The sequence below is a fragment of the Carettochelys insculpta genome, chromosome 12, assembly GCF_033958435.1.
Source record: "Carettochelys insculpta isolate YL-2023 chromosome 12, ASM3395843v1, whole genome shotgun sequence".
In the NCBI taxonomy this organism is placed as follows: domain Eukaryota; kingdom Metazoa; phylum Chordata; order Testudines; family Carettochelyidae; genus Carettochelys; species Carettochelys insculpta.
The window spans coordinates 24,672,649-24,690,460 of record NC_134148.1 but is presented as its reverse complement, the minus strand read 5'-3'; the positions used below and the strand labels follow the sequence as shown (position 1 = coordinate 24,690,460).

The window sequence follows — 17,812 nt, the reverse complement described above, 5'->3', positions numbered from 1 at the left end:
CATGTCGGATCGTCCACCGCTTCCCCTTCCGGTAGCGCTGGACTTGCTCACGCAGGCCCAGGGGTCCATAGTGCATCCACACCCCCAAGGCCTGTGCCTACAAGCATGGTTAATCCATGGCTCAGCTCCCTAGAAAGTATATGTACGGAGGGAGTACAACAAGTCCTGGAAAGTAGCCGAAGGATCTCCACCAGGAAGACCTACAGACAGAAATGGACTCGATTCACTGCATGGTGTTCCACCAAGCAGTTAGCTCCCCTTGAAGTGCCTATACCTGTCATACTAGAATACTTACTGGACCTCAAGAGAGGCAGGCTCTCCCTCTCCTCGTTGAAGGTCCATCTCGCCGCTATATCGGCTTTTCGGCATGAAGAGTAAGGGCCCATGGTGTTTGGCCATCCTATTGTTACCAGGTTCCTGAAGGGGCTAGTAAACCTGTACCCCCTCGGAAACCGCTTCCACCATCGTGGAGCTTGGACCTGGTGATCAGCGCGCTAACGGGACCACCCTTTGAATCCTTAGCCACGGTTTCCCTCCATCTCCTTACGATAAAGACAACCTTCCTTCTTGCAATCACGTCAGCTCACAGAGTCAGTGAGCTCACAGCAGTTATGGCAACGCCACCCTGCACGGTATTCTCAAAGGAGGCAGTAACCTTACGGTTGCACCCAGCCTTTGTTCCGAAAGTTTCTTCAGAGTTCCATCTTAACGAACCTATAGTTTTACCCTCATTTTACCCGAAGCCTCATAGCTCCAGCAAGGAGGCACGCCTGCACCTCCTGGACGTGAGGAGGGCGTTGGCCTTCTACATAGACAGAACTAAGTCCTTCCGGAAAATGGACAGACGCTTAGTCTCTCTCGCTCCCAGATCAAAAGGAGAGGGTCTCTCTTCACAGAGAATCTCAAAGCACATTGTGTCCTGCATAAAGATGTGCTACGAAGTTCGAAAGACTGCTTTACTGGCCCCGCCTAGGGCTCATTCCACCCGGGCGGTGGCGGCATCAACAGCCTTTTTCAAGGGCATCACGCTAAAAGACATCTGCAGAGCGGCGACCTGGTCATCCTACGACACGTTCGCCAAGCATTATGCCCTACACCGGGTATTCCAAGAGGATACCCGCCTCTCGACAGCGGTCCTTTCGGGGGCAAGCTGCACATAACCCGATTACCCACCTCCTTTCTTGGGTTACTGCTGGGTAGTCACCTATCGTGGAGCACCCACGGGGACACGCTAGGAAGAAAGAGAAGTTACTCACCGTAGTAACGATGGTTCTTCGAGATGTGTCCCCGTGGGTGCTCCACCACCCGCCCATCCTCCCCGCTTCGGATCTCTGTTTGGTGTTTGTCAGGAGCATCCGAGGCGGTTGGTCAAGGAAGTGGCGGGGACCGGATCGCGCACGTGGCCGGGAGCGCGCAGGGGAGTGGCGTGCGCCTGCGCATGCGCCGTCCGGCAGAAACTGCTGGAAAGATCCGATCTGCGGTGCCGGGGTGAGCCCGACACCTATCGTGGAGCACCCACGGGGACGCATCTCGAAAAACCATCGTTACTACGGTGAGTAACTTCTCTTTCCTGATTTTATAGGGTATGTGATAATGATCATCATTGTTATTGTGTTAATGATTGTAATGGACTATTTTTCTGTGGTGTTATCACAAGTCCTTCACAATTTTAATTACACATAAGGCTTGTCTACACTAGCCATCTCCTTCAAAGGGGGCATGTAAACAAGCCTGGTCGGTGAATAGCAATGAGGTGATGTGCTGCAGATGCAGCACCTCATTAGCATAATTCTCACCACACAAACTTTGAAGAGCCAGCAAACAGTGTAGCTGTGGGCACTTCAAAGTACCCACGCAACTTTAAAGTTCTCTTACTCCCAAAACATTTTGTGAATAAGGGAACTTTGAAGTTGTGCAGGTAGTTTGAAGTGCCCATGGCTACACTGTGTACCAGTGCTTCAAAGTTAGCAACTTAGAAGTTTGGATAGTGAAAATTATGTTAATGAGTTGTTGCAAATGCAGCTCAGCACCTCAGTGCTATTCACCGCTCAGGCTCGTTTACATGCCCACTTCGAAAGAGGGGGCTAGTGTAGACAAGCCCATACAGTAAAACCTTATACATTGTATATTATACATTGTGTATTTATACATTAATACATACGAAGGTAGGTTAAGGGTCAAATTCTAGTTGAGCATGCACATTAGCATCCAATATGCAACAATCCTTGGCATGTGTTGTACTGTATGGTGAAAAGATAACTCAGACATCTGCCAACAATGTCTCTGCCCATTCTCTAACCCCCATACGCTTTTCTCCTTCCTAGCAAGAGATCATGATTTCTTCACCCTGGTCAATACCTACACACACAGCTTGACAATTAACTGGAAGCTCAGCTAAATCTATGCCCATATGTTACCCCTCTCCCTCCTCCCTTTGCATAATTGCCCTCTCTAGAAATGTCATCACACCGCACCAAATCCTGAAAAGCACTGAGTTCCCTGAACTACTTACTAGCTTCCTCCATTCTCACTCACCACAATAGGCTAGGTAAACTCACAAAAGGCTGCAGGCAAACCCATGTTTCTTTATTCACACAGGGCCCAGCCTGCACCTGGATGTTGTCTGCCCTTGTGCTGATTGCCTCAGAAACTTGCAGGCCCTTTATAGGATGAAACCCATCAGGAAGCAATGAAGCATAATTTCTAGATTAGAGACGTGGTTTTAATGTTAGTCCACAGGTACTACCCGACCAACTAATGGCTGCTAGGTATAATCCTCTGCCACATACATATTCTTCTCTGAGCTGCAAGCAGCAGACCAGAAGCTGAGGTGTCTCAAAAGCTAAGGAGAGGGGCACTGGAGTGTTTGGCTACATCATTAGAGGAGCAGGGTTAGAGCTAGGTTTGCATCCAGATCTGAACTTTCCCAAAACTCTGGGATGTTGATTCAGGCAGCATTCCTCTGTGTGTTAGATGGAGGCTTTTCAAAGCCAGGACGTGGGCACACATGAACTCTGCACTTGGCATGTGGCTGTGGCACCAGTATGCTGGTACTTGATCCCAACCCTATTTGCTTATATTTCTGCTAGAAAGAAAGTGTGCGAGGGGGAGGGAGGAACTAACCCCAATGTAGAAAATAATTAAAAGCAGTTTAGGCATTTCTTTTGTCAAGAAGAGCTGTACACTATCCTGTGGTTCTAACTAGTATCCTGCCTCTATACTTACAGGGTCCTATCACCATTGTACAGTATGAGTGAAATCTAAAACAACTCTTTTGCCTTGTGCAGTGTAAAAGGATTTAGCCAAATGACTTCTGCCTAAATTGTTGACAGACAATCACTCGAGTGGTGCCTCTCAGACCGTCTCCAAAATCATTGTTAAAATAAACAGTGTGGGTCAAATTCCTCCTTACTGTGAAGCCATTGATAACACTAGAACCAGTACCTAAGGATGAATTTAACCCCCAGAAACTGTCTGTTAACGTATTCTTCTTTAAAGCAAATTGTTTCAAAACCAACACACATTCTTTTATGTGTATGAAACTCATCCTTATTTGCATCTTGTCACTTTTTCTTACAATTTAGTAGTTTTTGTTCTTAGAATAAATGGGTAGAGCTTTGTATTTCTGACTAGATGATGTCATTTATTACACATATAAATCTTTAATACAACAGCTATTACCAGGTTATTGAATGAACACCACAAACTAACCAGTCAGACTCTAGTATGATTTGGTTTTAGATTAAAGGTTAAAATAGAGACTTTAATGTTTGATATAGGTTGAATTATGGCTTATATTGCTACTTTGACCCACTTAAATGTAAGTAAAACATAAAAGCTGTGTGTACATGTAAGCGCCCTTTCGAAAGGGCGAAAATCGAAGTTCGGCTTTCGAAAAAGTGGCCATCAAAAGAGAGGACGTGCTGCCATTTTTCAGATCAGCGTTCCGATCTGCTCTTTCTAAGTGCCGTCGAGGTCTTTCGAAAGAGAGCGTCCACATGGCTCCAAGCTCTCTTTCGAAAGAAAGGAGGGAGGAAATGCCACGGGTGGGGTCCCATGGCCGACAAGCCCTTCTGGGGCCTCAGCCAGCCGCCTCCTTTAAAGGACCCCTCCCTCCGCCCTCCCCTCTGCATGAGCCAAGTGCTGCCCAGGCTGTCCCAGCCTGGCAGAGCCCACTCATGCCCACCATGGAAGCCCAGCGACACCTTCTGCAGGAGGATGCCCTCATCATGGACGCCCTGCTGGCAGTGCTGTGCACCCTCGCCGCAGCTGCACCCGAGCTCATCGGGTGGCTGTGCGGTCCCCCTGGGGCCATGGGGCTCCCCCTACCAGGGCACTGCTGGGCACCCCCCCGGGTGCCCCAATGCCTCTGGACCCACCCCAGCAGCACTGACTGGTGGGAGCGCATGGTGCTAGGGGAGTGGTGTGAGGAAAGGTGGCTGTGGAACTTCCGCATGTCACGGCAGACCTTTGAGGAGATCTGCCACTGGCTCGTGCCAGCAGTCCAGCACCACAATACCTACATGTGGCCAGCCCTCACCCTGGAGAAGTGGGTCGTGATTGCCATTTGGAAGCTGGCCATCCCAGACTCCTATCGCTCCGTGGGACAGCAGTTTAGAGTGGGCAAGGCCACTGTCGGGGCTGTACTTATGGAGATAAGGTGGGGGCGGAAGGGTGGGGGTCTGGGGCAAGGGGAACCCTCCCCTGCAAGGGGCCTGATGGGGCAGGGGCTGGACGGGAGGGAGCGGGGGCTGCACGGGCCAGGGCCGGACGGGAGGGGGACAGAATGGGCCCAAGGCGGGGGGAAACGGCTGCCACACCTGCACTAGAGCACGTGTCCCACTTCTCCCTCTGCAGGTTGTCAGGGCCATCAACACGATGGTGGTCCATAGGCTCATCCGCCTGGGGGATGTGGACAACACTGTCACCGGTTTCCAGGACCTGGGCTTCCCGAACTGCATCGGCGCTTTGCACAGCACACATATCCCCATCCACGCCCCGCCACACAGCGCCAGCCAGTATGTGAACAGGAAGGGCTACCATTCGGTGGTGCTGCAGGCCCTGGTGGACGCGAGGGGCCAGTTCACTGACCTCTACGTGGATTGGGCCAGCCTCACCCACGATGCCCGGGTCTTCCAGAACTCCAGCCTCTGCCGCCGCATGCGGGCCAGCACCTTCGTCCCCCAGCAGGAGATCCCGGTGGCAGAGAAAGTCACCATGCCACTCTGCATGGTGGCAGATATGGTGTACCCCCTGCAGCTGTGGCTCATGAGGCCCTACACGGGACACCTCGACCCCACCCAGGAGGTGTTCAGCGAGTGCCTCAACCACGCCCGCAACGTGGTGGAGCGGGCCTTCGGGCATCTAAAGGTGCGGTGGAGGTGTCACCTTACATGGCTGGTTCGACGGGGGCAGGGGAGCCAAGCCTGCAGGTAAGTGGACAGCATGAATACATGGGAGATGAATTTGACATGGGAAGGAGTATGGGCTACACTGGGAGAGTAAAAAGAGGGCCAGGGCACAACTGGGAGGCAAGACCAAATCAATATCTGAGATGCCTATATACAAATGCAAGAAGTATGGGAAATAAGCAAGAAGAATTGGAAATACTAATAAATGAATACAACTATGATATCGTTGGCATCACAGAAACTTGGTGGGATAATACTCATGATTGGAATGTTGGTATTGAAGGGTACAGCCTGCTTAGGAAGGACAGACAGGGAAAGAAGGGAGGAGGTGTTGCCTTGTATATTAAAAATGTACACACTTGGACAGAGGTGGAGATGGACGTAGGAGATGGACGGGTTGAAAGTCTCTGGGTTAGACTCAGAGGAGTAAAAAACAAGGATGAGTTCCTACTAGGAGTCTACTACAGGCCCTCTAGCCAGGTGGAAGAGATAGATGAGGCTTTCTTTAAACAGCTAACAAAATCATCCAGGGCCCAGAATTTGGTGGTGATGGGGGACTTCAACTATCCAGGTATATGTTGGGAAACTAATACAGCAGGGGACAGACTGTCCAATAAATTCTTGGATTGCATTGCAGACAACTTTTTATTCCAAAAGGTTGAAAAAGCTACCAGAGGGGAAGCTGTTCTAGATTTAATTTTAACAAATAGGGAGGAAATTATTGAGAATTTGAAAGTGGAAGGATGCTTGGGTGAAAGTGATCATGAAATCACAGAGATCACAATTCTAAGGAAGGGTAGAAGGGAAAACAGTACAATAGAGATAATGGATTTCAGGAAGGCAGATTTTGGTAAACTCAGACAGCTGGTAGGTAAGGTCCCATGGGAAGCTAAACTGAGGGGGAAAATGGCTGAGGAGAGTTAGCAGTTTTTCAAAGGGACATTATTAAGGGCCCAAAAGCAAGCTATCCCGCTGTGTAGGAAAGATAGAAAACATGGCAAAAGACTGCCTTGGCTTAACCAGGAGATCTTGCATGGTCTCAAAATAAAAAAGGAATCTTATAAGAAATGGAAACTAGGACAAATTACAAAGGGTGAATATAGGCAAACAACACGAGCGTGCAGGAGCAAGATTAGAAAGACTAAGGCACAAAATGAGCTCAAACTAGCTACAAGCATAAAGGGAAACAAGAAGGCTTTTTACAAATACATTGGTAACAAGAGGAAGACTAAGGAGAGGGTAGGGCCATTGGTCTGTGAGGAGGGAGGAACAGTAACAGGGAATTTGGAAATGGCAGAGATGTTTAATGATTTCTTTGTTTCAGTCTTCACTGAGAAATCTGAAGGAATGCCTGACATAGAGAATGCTAGTGAAAAAGGGGTAGGTTTAGAAGTTAAAATACGAAAAGAACAAATTAAAATTTACTTAGAAAAATTAGATGTCTGCAAATCACTAGGGCCTGATGAAGTGCATCCTAGAATCCTCAAGGAGCTGATAGAAGAGGTATCTGAGACTTTAGCAATTATTTTTGGTAAATCGTGGGAGATGGGAGAGATTCCAGAAGACTGGAAAAGGGCAAATATAGTACCCATTTATAAAAAGGGGAACAAGAATAACCCGGGAAACTGCAGGCCAGTCAGCTTAACTTCTGTGCCAGGAAAGATAATGGAGCAGGTAATTAAAGAAATCATCTGCAAGCATTTGGAAGGTGGTAAGGTGACAGGGAACAGCCAGCATGGCTTTGTTAAAAACAGATCATGTCAAACCAATCTAATAGCTTTCTTTGATAGAATAACGAGTCTTATGGATAAGGGAGAAGCGGTGGATGTGGTATACCTAGACTTCAGTAAAGCATTTGACACGGTCTCACGTAACATACTTATCAATAAACTATGCAAATACAACTTAGATGGGGCTACTATAAGGTGGGTGAACAACTGGCTGGATAACCGTACCCAGAGAGTAGTTATTAATGGTTTTCAATCCGGCTGGAAAAGTATAACTAGTGGGGTTCCGCAGGGGTCTGTTTTAGGACCGGTTCTGTTCAATATCTTCATTAACGATTTAGATATTGACATAGAAAGTACACTTATTAAGTTTGCAGATGATACCAAGCTGGGAGGGGTTGCAACTTCTTTGGAGGATAGGGTCATAATTCAAAAGGATCTGGATAAACTGGAGAAATGGGCTGAGGTAAACAGGATGAAGTTTAATAAGGACAAATGCAAAGTGCTCCACTTAGGAAGAAACAATCAGAGTCACACATACAGAATGGGAAAGGACTGCCTAGGAATGAGTACAGCAGAAAAGGATCTAGGGGTTATAGTGGACCACAAGCTAAATATGAGTCAACAGTGTGATGCTGTTGCGAAAAAGGCAAACATGATTCTAGGATGCATTAACAGGTGTGTCGAGAACAAGACACGAGAAGTCATTCTCCCGCTGTACTCTGCGCTGGTTAGGCCTCAGCTGGAGTATTGTGTCCAGTTCTGGGCACCACAGTTCAGGAAGGATGTGGAGAAATTGGAGAGGGTCCAGAGGAGAGCAACGAGAATGATCAAAGGTCTAGAGAACATGACCTATGAAGAAAGGCTGAAAGAATTGGGCTTGTTTAGTTTGGAAAAGAGAAGATTGAGGGGGGACTTGATAGAAGTTTTCAGGTATTTAAAAGGGTGTCATAAGGCAGAGGGAGGGAACTTGTTTTTCCTTGCCTCTGAGGATAGAACAAGAGGCAATGGACTGAAATTGCAGCAGGGGAGGTTCAGGTTGGACATTAGGAAAAAGTTCCTAACTGTCAGGGTGATCAAACACTGGAATGAATTGCCAAGGGAGGTGGTAGAATCTCCATCACTGGAGCTATTTAAGAAGAGGTTAGATAGATGGCTTTCAGGGATGGTCTAGAAAATGCTTGGTTCTGCCATGAGGGCAGGGGGTTGGACTCGACGGCCTCTCGAGGTCCCTTCCAGTCCTACTCTTCTATGATTCTATGATTCGGGGTCCCCAACGTGCCCCAGGTGGTGGGCGCCTGTTGTGTCCTCCACAACATTGTGGAGGGAAAGGGGGATGCCTATGTCCCTGAGGGGGGCCATCTGGCTGGCACTGTCTATGAGCAGCCAAGCGCCGCCCCTATTCACCAGGCCCACTGGGACGGCCACTGCATTCGAGAGGCCCTCAGGCAGGCCTTTGCCGATGGCCACCTCTGACCTGCACGCACACCCACATCCCACGCACATCTGTCACCCACCATCCCTGCCACCCCCACCAGCACCACACCCGCACATCCATCAGCCACCAAGGAGCACAGCACGGAGTGGTGAATAATAAAGAAACGTTTATATAACTTGGGTGTTCGTAAATAATATGTACGGGGGAAACCTAACTTGGAGGGGGGAACCTAACTCAGAGGGGGGGGTGGGGGAACCTAACTTGGAGGGGCGCAAGGTGCTCATTCTGGGTCAGGGGTGGTGGGCCATGAACCCCATCAACCCCTGGAGCCTCTGCCCAGCCAGATGTGGGGTCCCCGGTGGGCATGGGGGAGGGTGCCGGTAGCACTGGCAAATACTGCCTGCGGGTGGGCCTGGTGGGGGTGGAGGGGGCAGGCTCGATGAGGGCGGAGGGAGCAGGCTCAGAGGGGGCAGGGCCATCAGGGGGAGACGCTGGGGGGCCAGGAGGCGAGCCACAATAGCCGTGTGCTCCCGCACAGCGTGGCCAATGCCCTCAAGTGTGTCCAGCAGTCTATCTCAGGCCATCCTCTGCCACTCCATGTTGGCCCAGGCGAGCTGGAGGTGCTCCTCAGCCTGGTGCTGGTGCCTGGATCTTCCTCGGCCCTCCAGGGGGTCCTCCGTCCACGGCCACAACTGCGCGCTGCCTGGGGTGGAGTCCAGACACCTCTGACGGCTGCGGGCAGGCTCTCCAGGATGAGGGATGGCGCTGGGCTTTCCTGGCCTATGGATGGTGCGGTTGTGTGGAGAGGAGGAGAGCATGTCAGTAGTGTGCCTCAGACAGAGGGGACCCAGCTGTGACCTACCCACCCAAGCCCATCCCATGGGGCTCCCGCTCCCCCAAGGGACACTGATCCCTCCAGGGAGCACTGACCGGCTCCCCTACTGGGACCAGGCCTCCCAGCCTGGGTGTGATTCCAGGGGTCTCTCCCGCAGGTGGCCCTTCCTGGCCTGCGGTGCGTGGACTCCGGGCACCGACCGGCCGCCACCCCTGTGTGGTTTACGGCACTGTCCACTGGGGGGTGGGTGCTGGGCATTGCTGGTGTGGCACCACGGGGTGCCGCATCCCCTGTGGGGGCTGGCCTGTGTGCGGCCCGGGACCACCAGTTCCGTGTGTGGGCACTTAGCCGTTGCGTCTCCCCTACCCTGTTGAGTAGTTGTGCGCCCCTCCCTGTACGTACCTGCGGGTCCCTCGGCGACGTCCAGAGATGTCCGGCCCTCAGTCGCCTGGCTGGAGAAGCAGGAGGGGATCATTATGGTCAGCTCCCCCTCCTCGCTCGACCAGTCTGTGGTCCCCTCACCCTCCTGGGTCCCCGATCCGGGCTGCTGCTCCTCCTCCTCCTCCTCTGGCTGCAGCTCCTCTCTGGAGGTGTCCAGGAAAGCCATGGGGGTGAATTCTCCTGGGGCCCCAGGATGCTCCGCAGCTCCCTGTAGAAGGGGCACATCGCTGGTCTTGCCCCGGAGTGTCCGGCCTGGTCCCTGGCAGCTCTTTTACTTTGGAGCGTACCTGCTCCGCGGTACGCTCCGGGTGGCCCCTGGTGTGGATGCCCATTGCCAGGTGGCTGAAGGCTGCGGCATTGCACTGCTTCAAGCTCATGTGGCGCAGGACCTCCTCGTCCTGCCAGAGGCTGAGGAGGTCCCGCAGCTCCCACTCCATCCAGGAGGGAGCCCTTTTTTTTTTCTCCCCCTGGAAGCCTTGTGGGGTCTTGGCGGGGGGGTCCGTGGGGCTTATGGGGGGGCTGGCTACTTGCCATGCGGCTGCTGGAGCATCAAGCTGGAGCGCATGTGCAGGCTGCGCCTAGCATGCTCTCAGCTTCCTGCCACGGGTTTCCTGCGTGCGTGCGGCTTTAAGGTAGCTGAACATAGGGACCATAGAGCCCCACTGTTGCCGGCTGGAGCGGCCCCACGCTGCAGCTGATCGGCGCCATGGCGGACCTGTATTTCAAACGAGTGGACTGTGGAGCGTCTACATGTGTACTCTTCCGATTTATTATTTCGAAAGGGAGGGATGTTCCTGATACGGGATCAGGGTTCAGATTTCGAAGTCTGCGCTCCATTCTTTCGATTTTCTTTCGAAAGGCAGGTTTACACATGTGGGCGCTTCTCCCGCTCTTTCGAAAAAGGGCCATTTATTTCGAAGTTTTTTGCACGTGTAGACACAGCTAAAATAAATCCTATGACTTTATAGAAAAGATCTGTACTCCTAGCAGACTACGGAACAGAGTAAACATACTGCATGTGCACATCTAAAGAAGAAAAAAAATTTAGTTATGCTTTTGCTGTTGTACAAGTTTAAAGATAATAAGGGGATGAATGTGTTAATAAACAGAATTAACCTAGAAATGTAATGAAGAATGTTTATATTATCCCTTTCACCTTACCTTTGCCAGTTGTTCATGAATTTCTAACAAGCTTGGTCTGTTCATTTTGGCTCCACTAATACTGCCAGTGTTCCGATAATAATCAATGTTAGGAATGGCATCCACTGTGTTATGGCCAAAGGTTTTTAGATAATATGTGTTACTATGAGTGTCATAGGGATGCAGATTTCCATCTGATTTAACCGTATCCCCGTTTTGAAGAAAATTTTCATACAATGCTCTTTTTCCAGGCCTGTGACTAATCCTGACTCTGCTATGTGCTTCTTCAGTAAATGATGTTTCTTCATAATGTGGAGGATCAACATCCTCTTCGGGTGTTGCATTATTGTCATGGCTTTCATTAATTATATTAACCTGAAATCTATTTGGAGTTGGGTCCAAGAATATATTTGGAGAATTATTCATTGACATCTTCAGGGAAGTTTTGTTCTCAGGTCTTGACTCTTTGTGCTCTTCAATAATGGGAAGTAGATTTGCTTTATCTTCAATAAAACAGTAATGCTGTTGTATTTGAAAGATCTTGCCTCTTAATCTAACAAAGTTCAATGCAGACCTTCTTGAAGTGTTCACTCTTAAGTATTCTTTTGTTGGTCATTCTTGACTCTGTCAAAAAAAAGAATATGTAAAACTTTTCTATATGTAACTTACATGGTAATGTAAGCCTTCCAAGATATGCTTAAAAAAACCCGTGAGACAGGAGACAATAGCCTTTATAACTTTTTACAGACAGGGCCTGATACAAAGTCTCAGGTAATTTGCTATCATTTTCTATTTAGTTTAATAGGCTTTGGATCAGGCCATAAACATAACTTAATGCCATACTTTAAAGCAACTTTCTTCAATATATTCTCTTTGCAGGGATTAAATGTTGTACTTTTTTGAATAATGTACAGCCTAATGGTTCACTGGAGATGAAGGGAATGCAACATGCAGCTAACTAAGCTGAATGCCTGGACATGGTCTGTTTAGCGCTCACTGCATATTTGTTGATTTCACCAATAGTGCAGCAGTAAATTGACATAACTATTCAAAATCCAAAGTTTTTTAAGTTAACTATATTAGCCAGTGTTTTACAAAAAGGCACTGATATTAGCCTATTAAAAGAAAACAAGCAGGTGTTTACACTTTTCAGTAGTTCCAAAATTTATAAATGATAATTTATAAATAGGAGACTAAAGCACTGAAAAGTACTAATTTTAGAAGTCTCTAGAAGACACGGCATATAAACAAATACCAGATTCAAAAAATAATTTTACAGACCTGATCTTGTGTGTCTTATGTCCCCCAAATGACCATTTAAGTCCACCTGCAAAAGATAATGGCAGATGGTCAGAACTTTATGTGTGAGGGAAGCAGAACAGGGCTCCCCAAGTGGTTAAGTTTGCAGGATTGGCTCCAAGGAGCACAAGCTGTCACATTAGAAGACTCTGATGGGGTATGTGTTAACTAATTACTTGTGATCTACTAATCCTGTGCCAGGCAGATATGGAGCCTGAAATAATTAATATATTGATAACTGCTTTTAGTAACTAAAGGAATGTGATTTTACAACCTTTAGTAAAAGTTCAGTCTTATTCAAATTGAGCTTATGCTGGCTCTGGAGCATTTTGGAAAGTGAATTTTTAACGGGAAATTTTGGAGAAAATTGCAATATTATAAAAGAACTATACCAACTGCCCAATGGCTAGATAAATAAACCCATTACAAGAATGAACAGTGAATTGAAAGATAAATTAACCCTGTCTATGGATAGATCTACATATGCCTACCTCTATAAAATGTTTAATAATCCCACAGGGTACTTATAACCTGAAGAGCCCTTTAACCAAGTACACTCCATCCTCATTTCATACTCAGATCTAGCACTTGAACACAAATCAGATTCACATGCTATGGCTCCTATGCTGCGGCTCCTATCCACGTCGTGTGTGTGTGTGTGTGTGCGCGTGTGTATGTGCGCATATGTGTGTGCAAAAATTATTCTGCTGTAAACTCTCTTCGCAATAGTACTTATTTCTAACCCTCTAGATACTGGTTTTTCAAAGCAGGATGTTCTTTCCTGCTTAATGGTTTGTGAACTCTCATCAGAAACAAGCTGTTTTGTCTTTCAACTTCTTTGTTTAGTACTATTACTTTCTTGGTTGTTTCTGATCCATGTTACATTCACTATGGTACTGATAATCTCTTACCATATGTGGCATGCCTTTTCCCTTAGCGGAAAAGTCTTTAATGATAAAGGAGTGCACAGAAATTAAATATTTTCTTTGCTAAGGGCCAGATCCTGATTCTTGCTGAAGTCAATAGTAGTGTTGCTGTTGACTTAAATAAAAAACAGATTTAGTTCTAACTCTGCTTGGAGACTGTAGGTGAAAGCCTGTCCCTTTGACATAAATGGGAAATTTGCTATTGACGTCAGTGGATCTATAATTTCATCTTTCAAGTATACTTCTATTGTGTTTCAACTACCAAGAAAATAAGTCTCTTACCTTTCTGCTGCATTTGCAAATTACTATTTATTTTAGCAATAGATTTCCAAAGGTCTGTTGGATTCCATTATTTACTATTTAGCAATATTAGTATTATTGAATTATGCATCAGAAAACAAGCTTGCAAAGTTCAGGATAGTTTAACGTACCTCTCAGTCTCCATGCTCCTGGGAAGGGCAATCTTCCTTGTATTTACATCTGTATATAGACTCTCCTCCTCGCTCGTGAATCATGGATTTTCCCACATTGGCTAATTGTTCTGTGAAAAATATCACATGACTTACCCAATCCTCGTCTTTCACATGCTCCAAAACACACCTAAATGACTGATTTAAAAGGACATTCTAGCTTGTTAAATATCAACTAGTAAATGAACCTGTTAATTCTTGGAAGGGAGAAATAAAACTGTGCCCGCACGTCATACAAGAAAAATAGGTTGGTTTGTTTTTCTTTGGAATTTATAAAATATAGGTACAGGTTTCTAGGCTACTGTATCAGTTACTGTCCCACAATTATGGATCTGCTTATGAGCACTGGCATCAGTATGTCCTTATTTATTTAAGATCAAGGATCTTTTCATTTTAGGATTTTTTTTCTTTGACACGTTAGCCCTGTGTCTACACGTGCCCCTTCCTTTCAAAAGGGGCATGTTAATGAGCGGGTTCGAAAGATGCTAATGAGGCACTGCAATGAATATGCAGAGCCTCATTAGCATAATGGCGGCCACAGCGATTCGAAAGTGTGGCTTTTTGAATTGCGCGCTGCCCGTGGAGACGGGATGTTCCGAAAGGACCCCCCCTAGTTTTCGAAAGCCCTTCTTTCTAACTGGTGGTAGGAAGAAGGGGCTTTCGAAAACTAGGGGTGTCCTTTCAGGAGGTCCCGTCTCCATGGACGGTGCACAATGCGAAAAGCCTCACTTTCGACTCGCTGTGGCCGCCATTATGCTAATGAGGTGCTGCATATTCATTGCAGTGCCTCATTAGCATCTTTCAAACCCACTCATTAACATACCCCTTTTGAAAGGAAGGGACACGAGTAGGCCTTAGTCTAGGAGTGGAGGAAGGATGTACATTAAGTGGTGGTTGAATTTACCTTGAAGTGAATAGAAATGTCTAAAAATTCCATGACTGGAAAGCTGATTATAGCAGATCAAATTTGGAATTTGAAAAGTGAGTCCAGTAAGTAGTCCCATTAAAGTCAATGGAAAAGACTCATTGAATAAGATACTACTCATGATTACTGTGGTAATTTATTTTTTGTATCATTGTATTTGCTAGGGGGCACATCTGGAGTTTAAATGTGTATTTATCTTCAAGCATGAGTGATGCCATTGGCTTGGCTGGGCTGACCATGTGCATGAAGTTAAATATCATTGATGCCTTTACAAATCTGGGGTTTGTACAGACATAGAGTGAGAGGAAGGCAGGATTAAGATGGAGACTAGAAGAAGAGAAAGAGTAAGGCTGCATCTACACTAGAGAGTTTTGTCAAAAAAAAAAAAAAACAATGAAGCCTCCACATTACCAAGCTGTTCTGTTGACAGTAAATCGGCAGAATGTGGCACATTTGTTGACAGCATTCTGTCATTCCCCCATGGGGCAGAGCGCCTCTCTCAACGGATCTCTGTTGACAGAAAGCCAGTCTGGATGACACGCCCCCACCAACCTCCCACATTGACACCATAGAGGAGGCCTTCCCCCTGCAGCATGAACCTGAGGAGGAGGACCAGCAGCACCCCAGGACCCAATCCCCACTGGAGCCAGAAGCATACACGGGGTCCGAGGCCAGCAGCAGCACCTTGGTCGTCTCCTGGACTCAAGCCTTTCCAGCCAGGCCAGCTCCAGGTGTCCCCAGAGCTGTGCAAAGATCCCTCTGGTAAGTAACCTGCATTTCACACACCTCAGGGTGTGCGGGGCAGGCACAGAGGGGTTGTGTTGCAAGCACCACCAGGCTGGTTCGGACAGGACCTTGCGCTGTGGTCCCGGCATGTGGAACCATGTGCAGGGTAGTGTGTGCCACCCGGACCCAGCAGGCAGCCACCAAGCACCAGCCTGCTGCCAGCCTCATGGGAGGCCGGACAAGCCCCGGGCCTCAGGGGCAGAAGGGAGGCCCTGCCAGCACCTGTCCTGGCTGGAAGCTGCCTAGCCACAAGGGCAACGGCCTGACCCCAGACATAACATGTATTGTGGCTCCTAGCACACAGGCATGCCTGCAGGCAAAAATCAGCTCCCGCTCCCATGGACAACACTGCTAGCCACACCTGTATGAGGGGAGTCTGGGGAGGGCCAGATTGTGTGTGGCACACCTGCCACCCATGTGGGGACCCCTCTGTGCCTGGACACCCACCTTTGGCTGCTAGCCTGCTGAGCAAAGGGGGAAGCCCTCAGTGGTCAGCCTGAGGCACCACAGAATCCCTGTGCAGCAGGGCCTGCTGTGCAGGCCACACATGCCTGTGTTCCCAGGGCAACCCCATCCCATGGCCCAGGGGGTGTTGGTCGGTGCTCATGGTGTGGGGCAGGGCCTCAGGCACTGTGTTGCATGAAAGACTAACCATCTCCGCTCCCCATCTTCTTACAGCTGGACCTGCACTGAGTGAGGGCCATCCCAGCCCCACCCCCGCATCAGGGTGAGCCAGCCTCAAGGCAGCACACACACCCCCCACCAAGAGGGTGGACCCAGGGCCACAGGGGACATTGCTGGGCACACGATGACCTCCAGAGGGCCCACTCTGCCACCCTTGCAAGCTGACTGACCTCCTCAAGTGGCAGTCATGGGACCAGGAATGGTGGTCGCAGGACTGGGACCAACTGATGTCCCGCCTTGATGCCACCGCTGGTGTCTGGAAGGACCCATTGGCCTAGCCACATATGGCTGCTGCCCCTGCCCCCGCTGCCCTGCCCCCGCCGGCTGGCCCCCAAGCCTTCCTTGATTTTTGGCAGTGGATGAGGTCCATGCCCACCTCTGCTGCCATGCGTGTCCTCCCTCCCCAAACCCCACCTGCTCCCCCTGCCCACCCAGACCCCGTCACAGCTCCACTGCCTCCATACTGCCCTGTGCTCCTGGCCCCAAACCACCCCCAACGGGGGACCTCGAATACACGGTGGGAGGGATCCCAAGGCTGACACCACTCAGGGTCCTGCTCCTCCACAGGGTCGCAGCCCCCCCACCCACTCTATGACTTTATGCCCCCCATCTCCTCTCCCAAGCCCCACCACACTGTATATAGTTCACTGGGTTGGTACTGTATGTAAATAGTTTTTATTGCAATGTTTATTTTCAAACTGTTCAAGTAAAAAGGTTGTTCAGCCACCACCCCCATGTCCCTCTTTATTGGGGAGGGGGAAGGGAGGGATTGTGGTGGGGACGAGGTAGGACTGTGGCCCCAAGGCCCCCTGCTGGGGGTGCCTTCGGGAGGGTCTTTGGGGGCTGTGGGGGAAGCTGTCCCTTAGGACCTCATGGATCCGCAGTCTGCCCCGTTGGGCTTGGTAGATGGTAGCTGCGCCTGGCTACTTGTAGCCATGGGCCAGCATCCACCCCCCTCCATCCTTGGAGGAAGGCCTCCCCCTTCTCCTCCACAATGTTAGCTGTGCGAATATGCAAATGAGCATACATTTGCATTTTCGAGGCTGCTCATTTGCAGCAAGCTGCCGACACTACAGCTGAGTGTAGCCCTAACCTATGTGGCTAGCCCAAGGTGTCACGAGGAATGTGGCACACCTGGAAATTAAATCTGGATCTCCTGAATGCCCACCTTATGCCTGAACAAGTCTGTCTATCTCAACAATGCACGTAGCAGTGTTGGGCCAAGTACTTATTTGATGTGAGCATGTTTAGTTGTTCAGGGAGTGCTCTGACTTTGCAGAGATCTGTTTGTCATTGCAAGCACGAAGCAGGTAGCATTATCTCCTGCAGATTGTTACCAGACTTGTTTGTCTGAGCAAGTGGCTGAACAAGTAGGACAGGGTGGACTTGTAGCATCTAAAAATTTACATTGTTTTATTTTTAATATACTTATTGTTTGTAGGTAGTTCCACATTTGTAAGTTCAACTTTTATGACAAAGGAGTTGCACTGTATTTGTATTAGGTGAAAAAAATATTTATTTTATTTTTTAGAGTGCAAGTATTTGTAATCAAAAATAAAGTGAGCACAGTTCACTTTGTAGTCTGTGTTCTAATTGAAATTGATATATTTGAAAATGTAGCGAACATCCAAAATATGTGAATAAATGGTATTCTATTATTGTTTAATAGTGTGATTAATTGAATGATTAATTGTGATTATTTTTAATTGCTTGACAGCAAATTAATGCTG

General features: G+C 48.5%; 1 protein-coding gene across 6 annotated transcripts in view; it reads right to left on the bottom strand.

The window, feature by feature from the left end:
- Positions 1–13,787, bottom strand: part of SLC12A1 (solute carrier family 12 member 1) — a 107,423-nt gene extending 93,636 nt beyond the window's left edge. Inside the window, exons 1-3 of one of the 6 annotated variants that reach the window (XR_012647169.1) lie at positions 13,649–13,718; positions 12,274–12,319; positions 11,014–11,616 (exon numbers count right to left, since the gene is read on the bottom strand). Coding sequence is in view for 5 of the 6 variants with exons in the window: in XM_075006938.1 (XP_074863039.1) it covers positions 11,014–11,424 (411 nt within the window). In the remaining variant the exon portion in view is untranslated. Of the gene's footprint in view, positions 1–11,013; positions 11,617–12,273; positions 12,320–13,648 lie in introns of all 6 variants that reach the window. The other 5 variants (XM_075006938.1, XM_075006933.1, XM_075006936.1 and 2 more) reach the window with 5 other exon arrangements.
- Between the last annotated feature and the right edge of the window lie 4,025 nt (positions 13,788–17,812).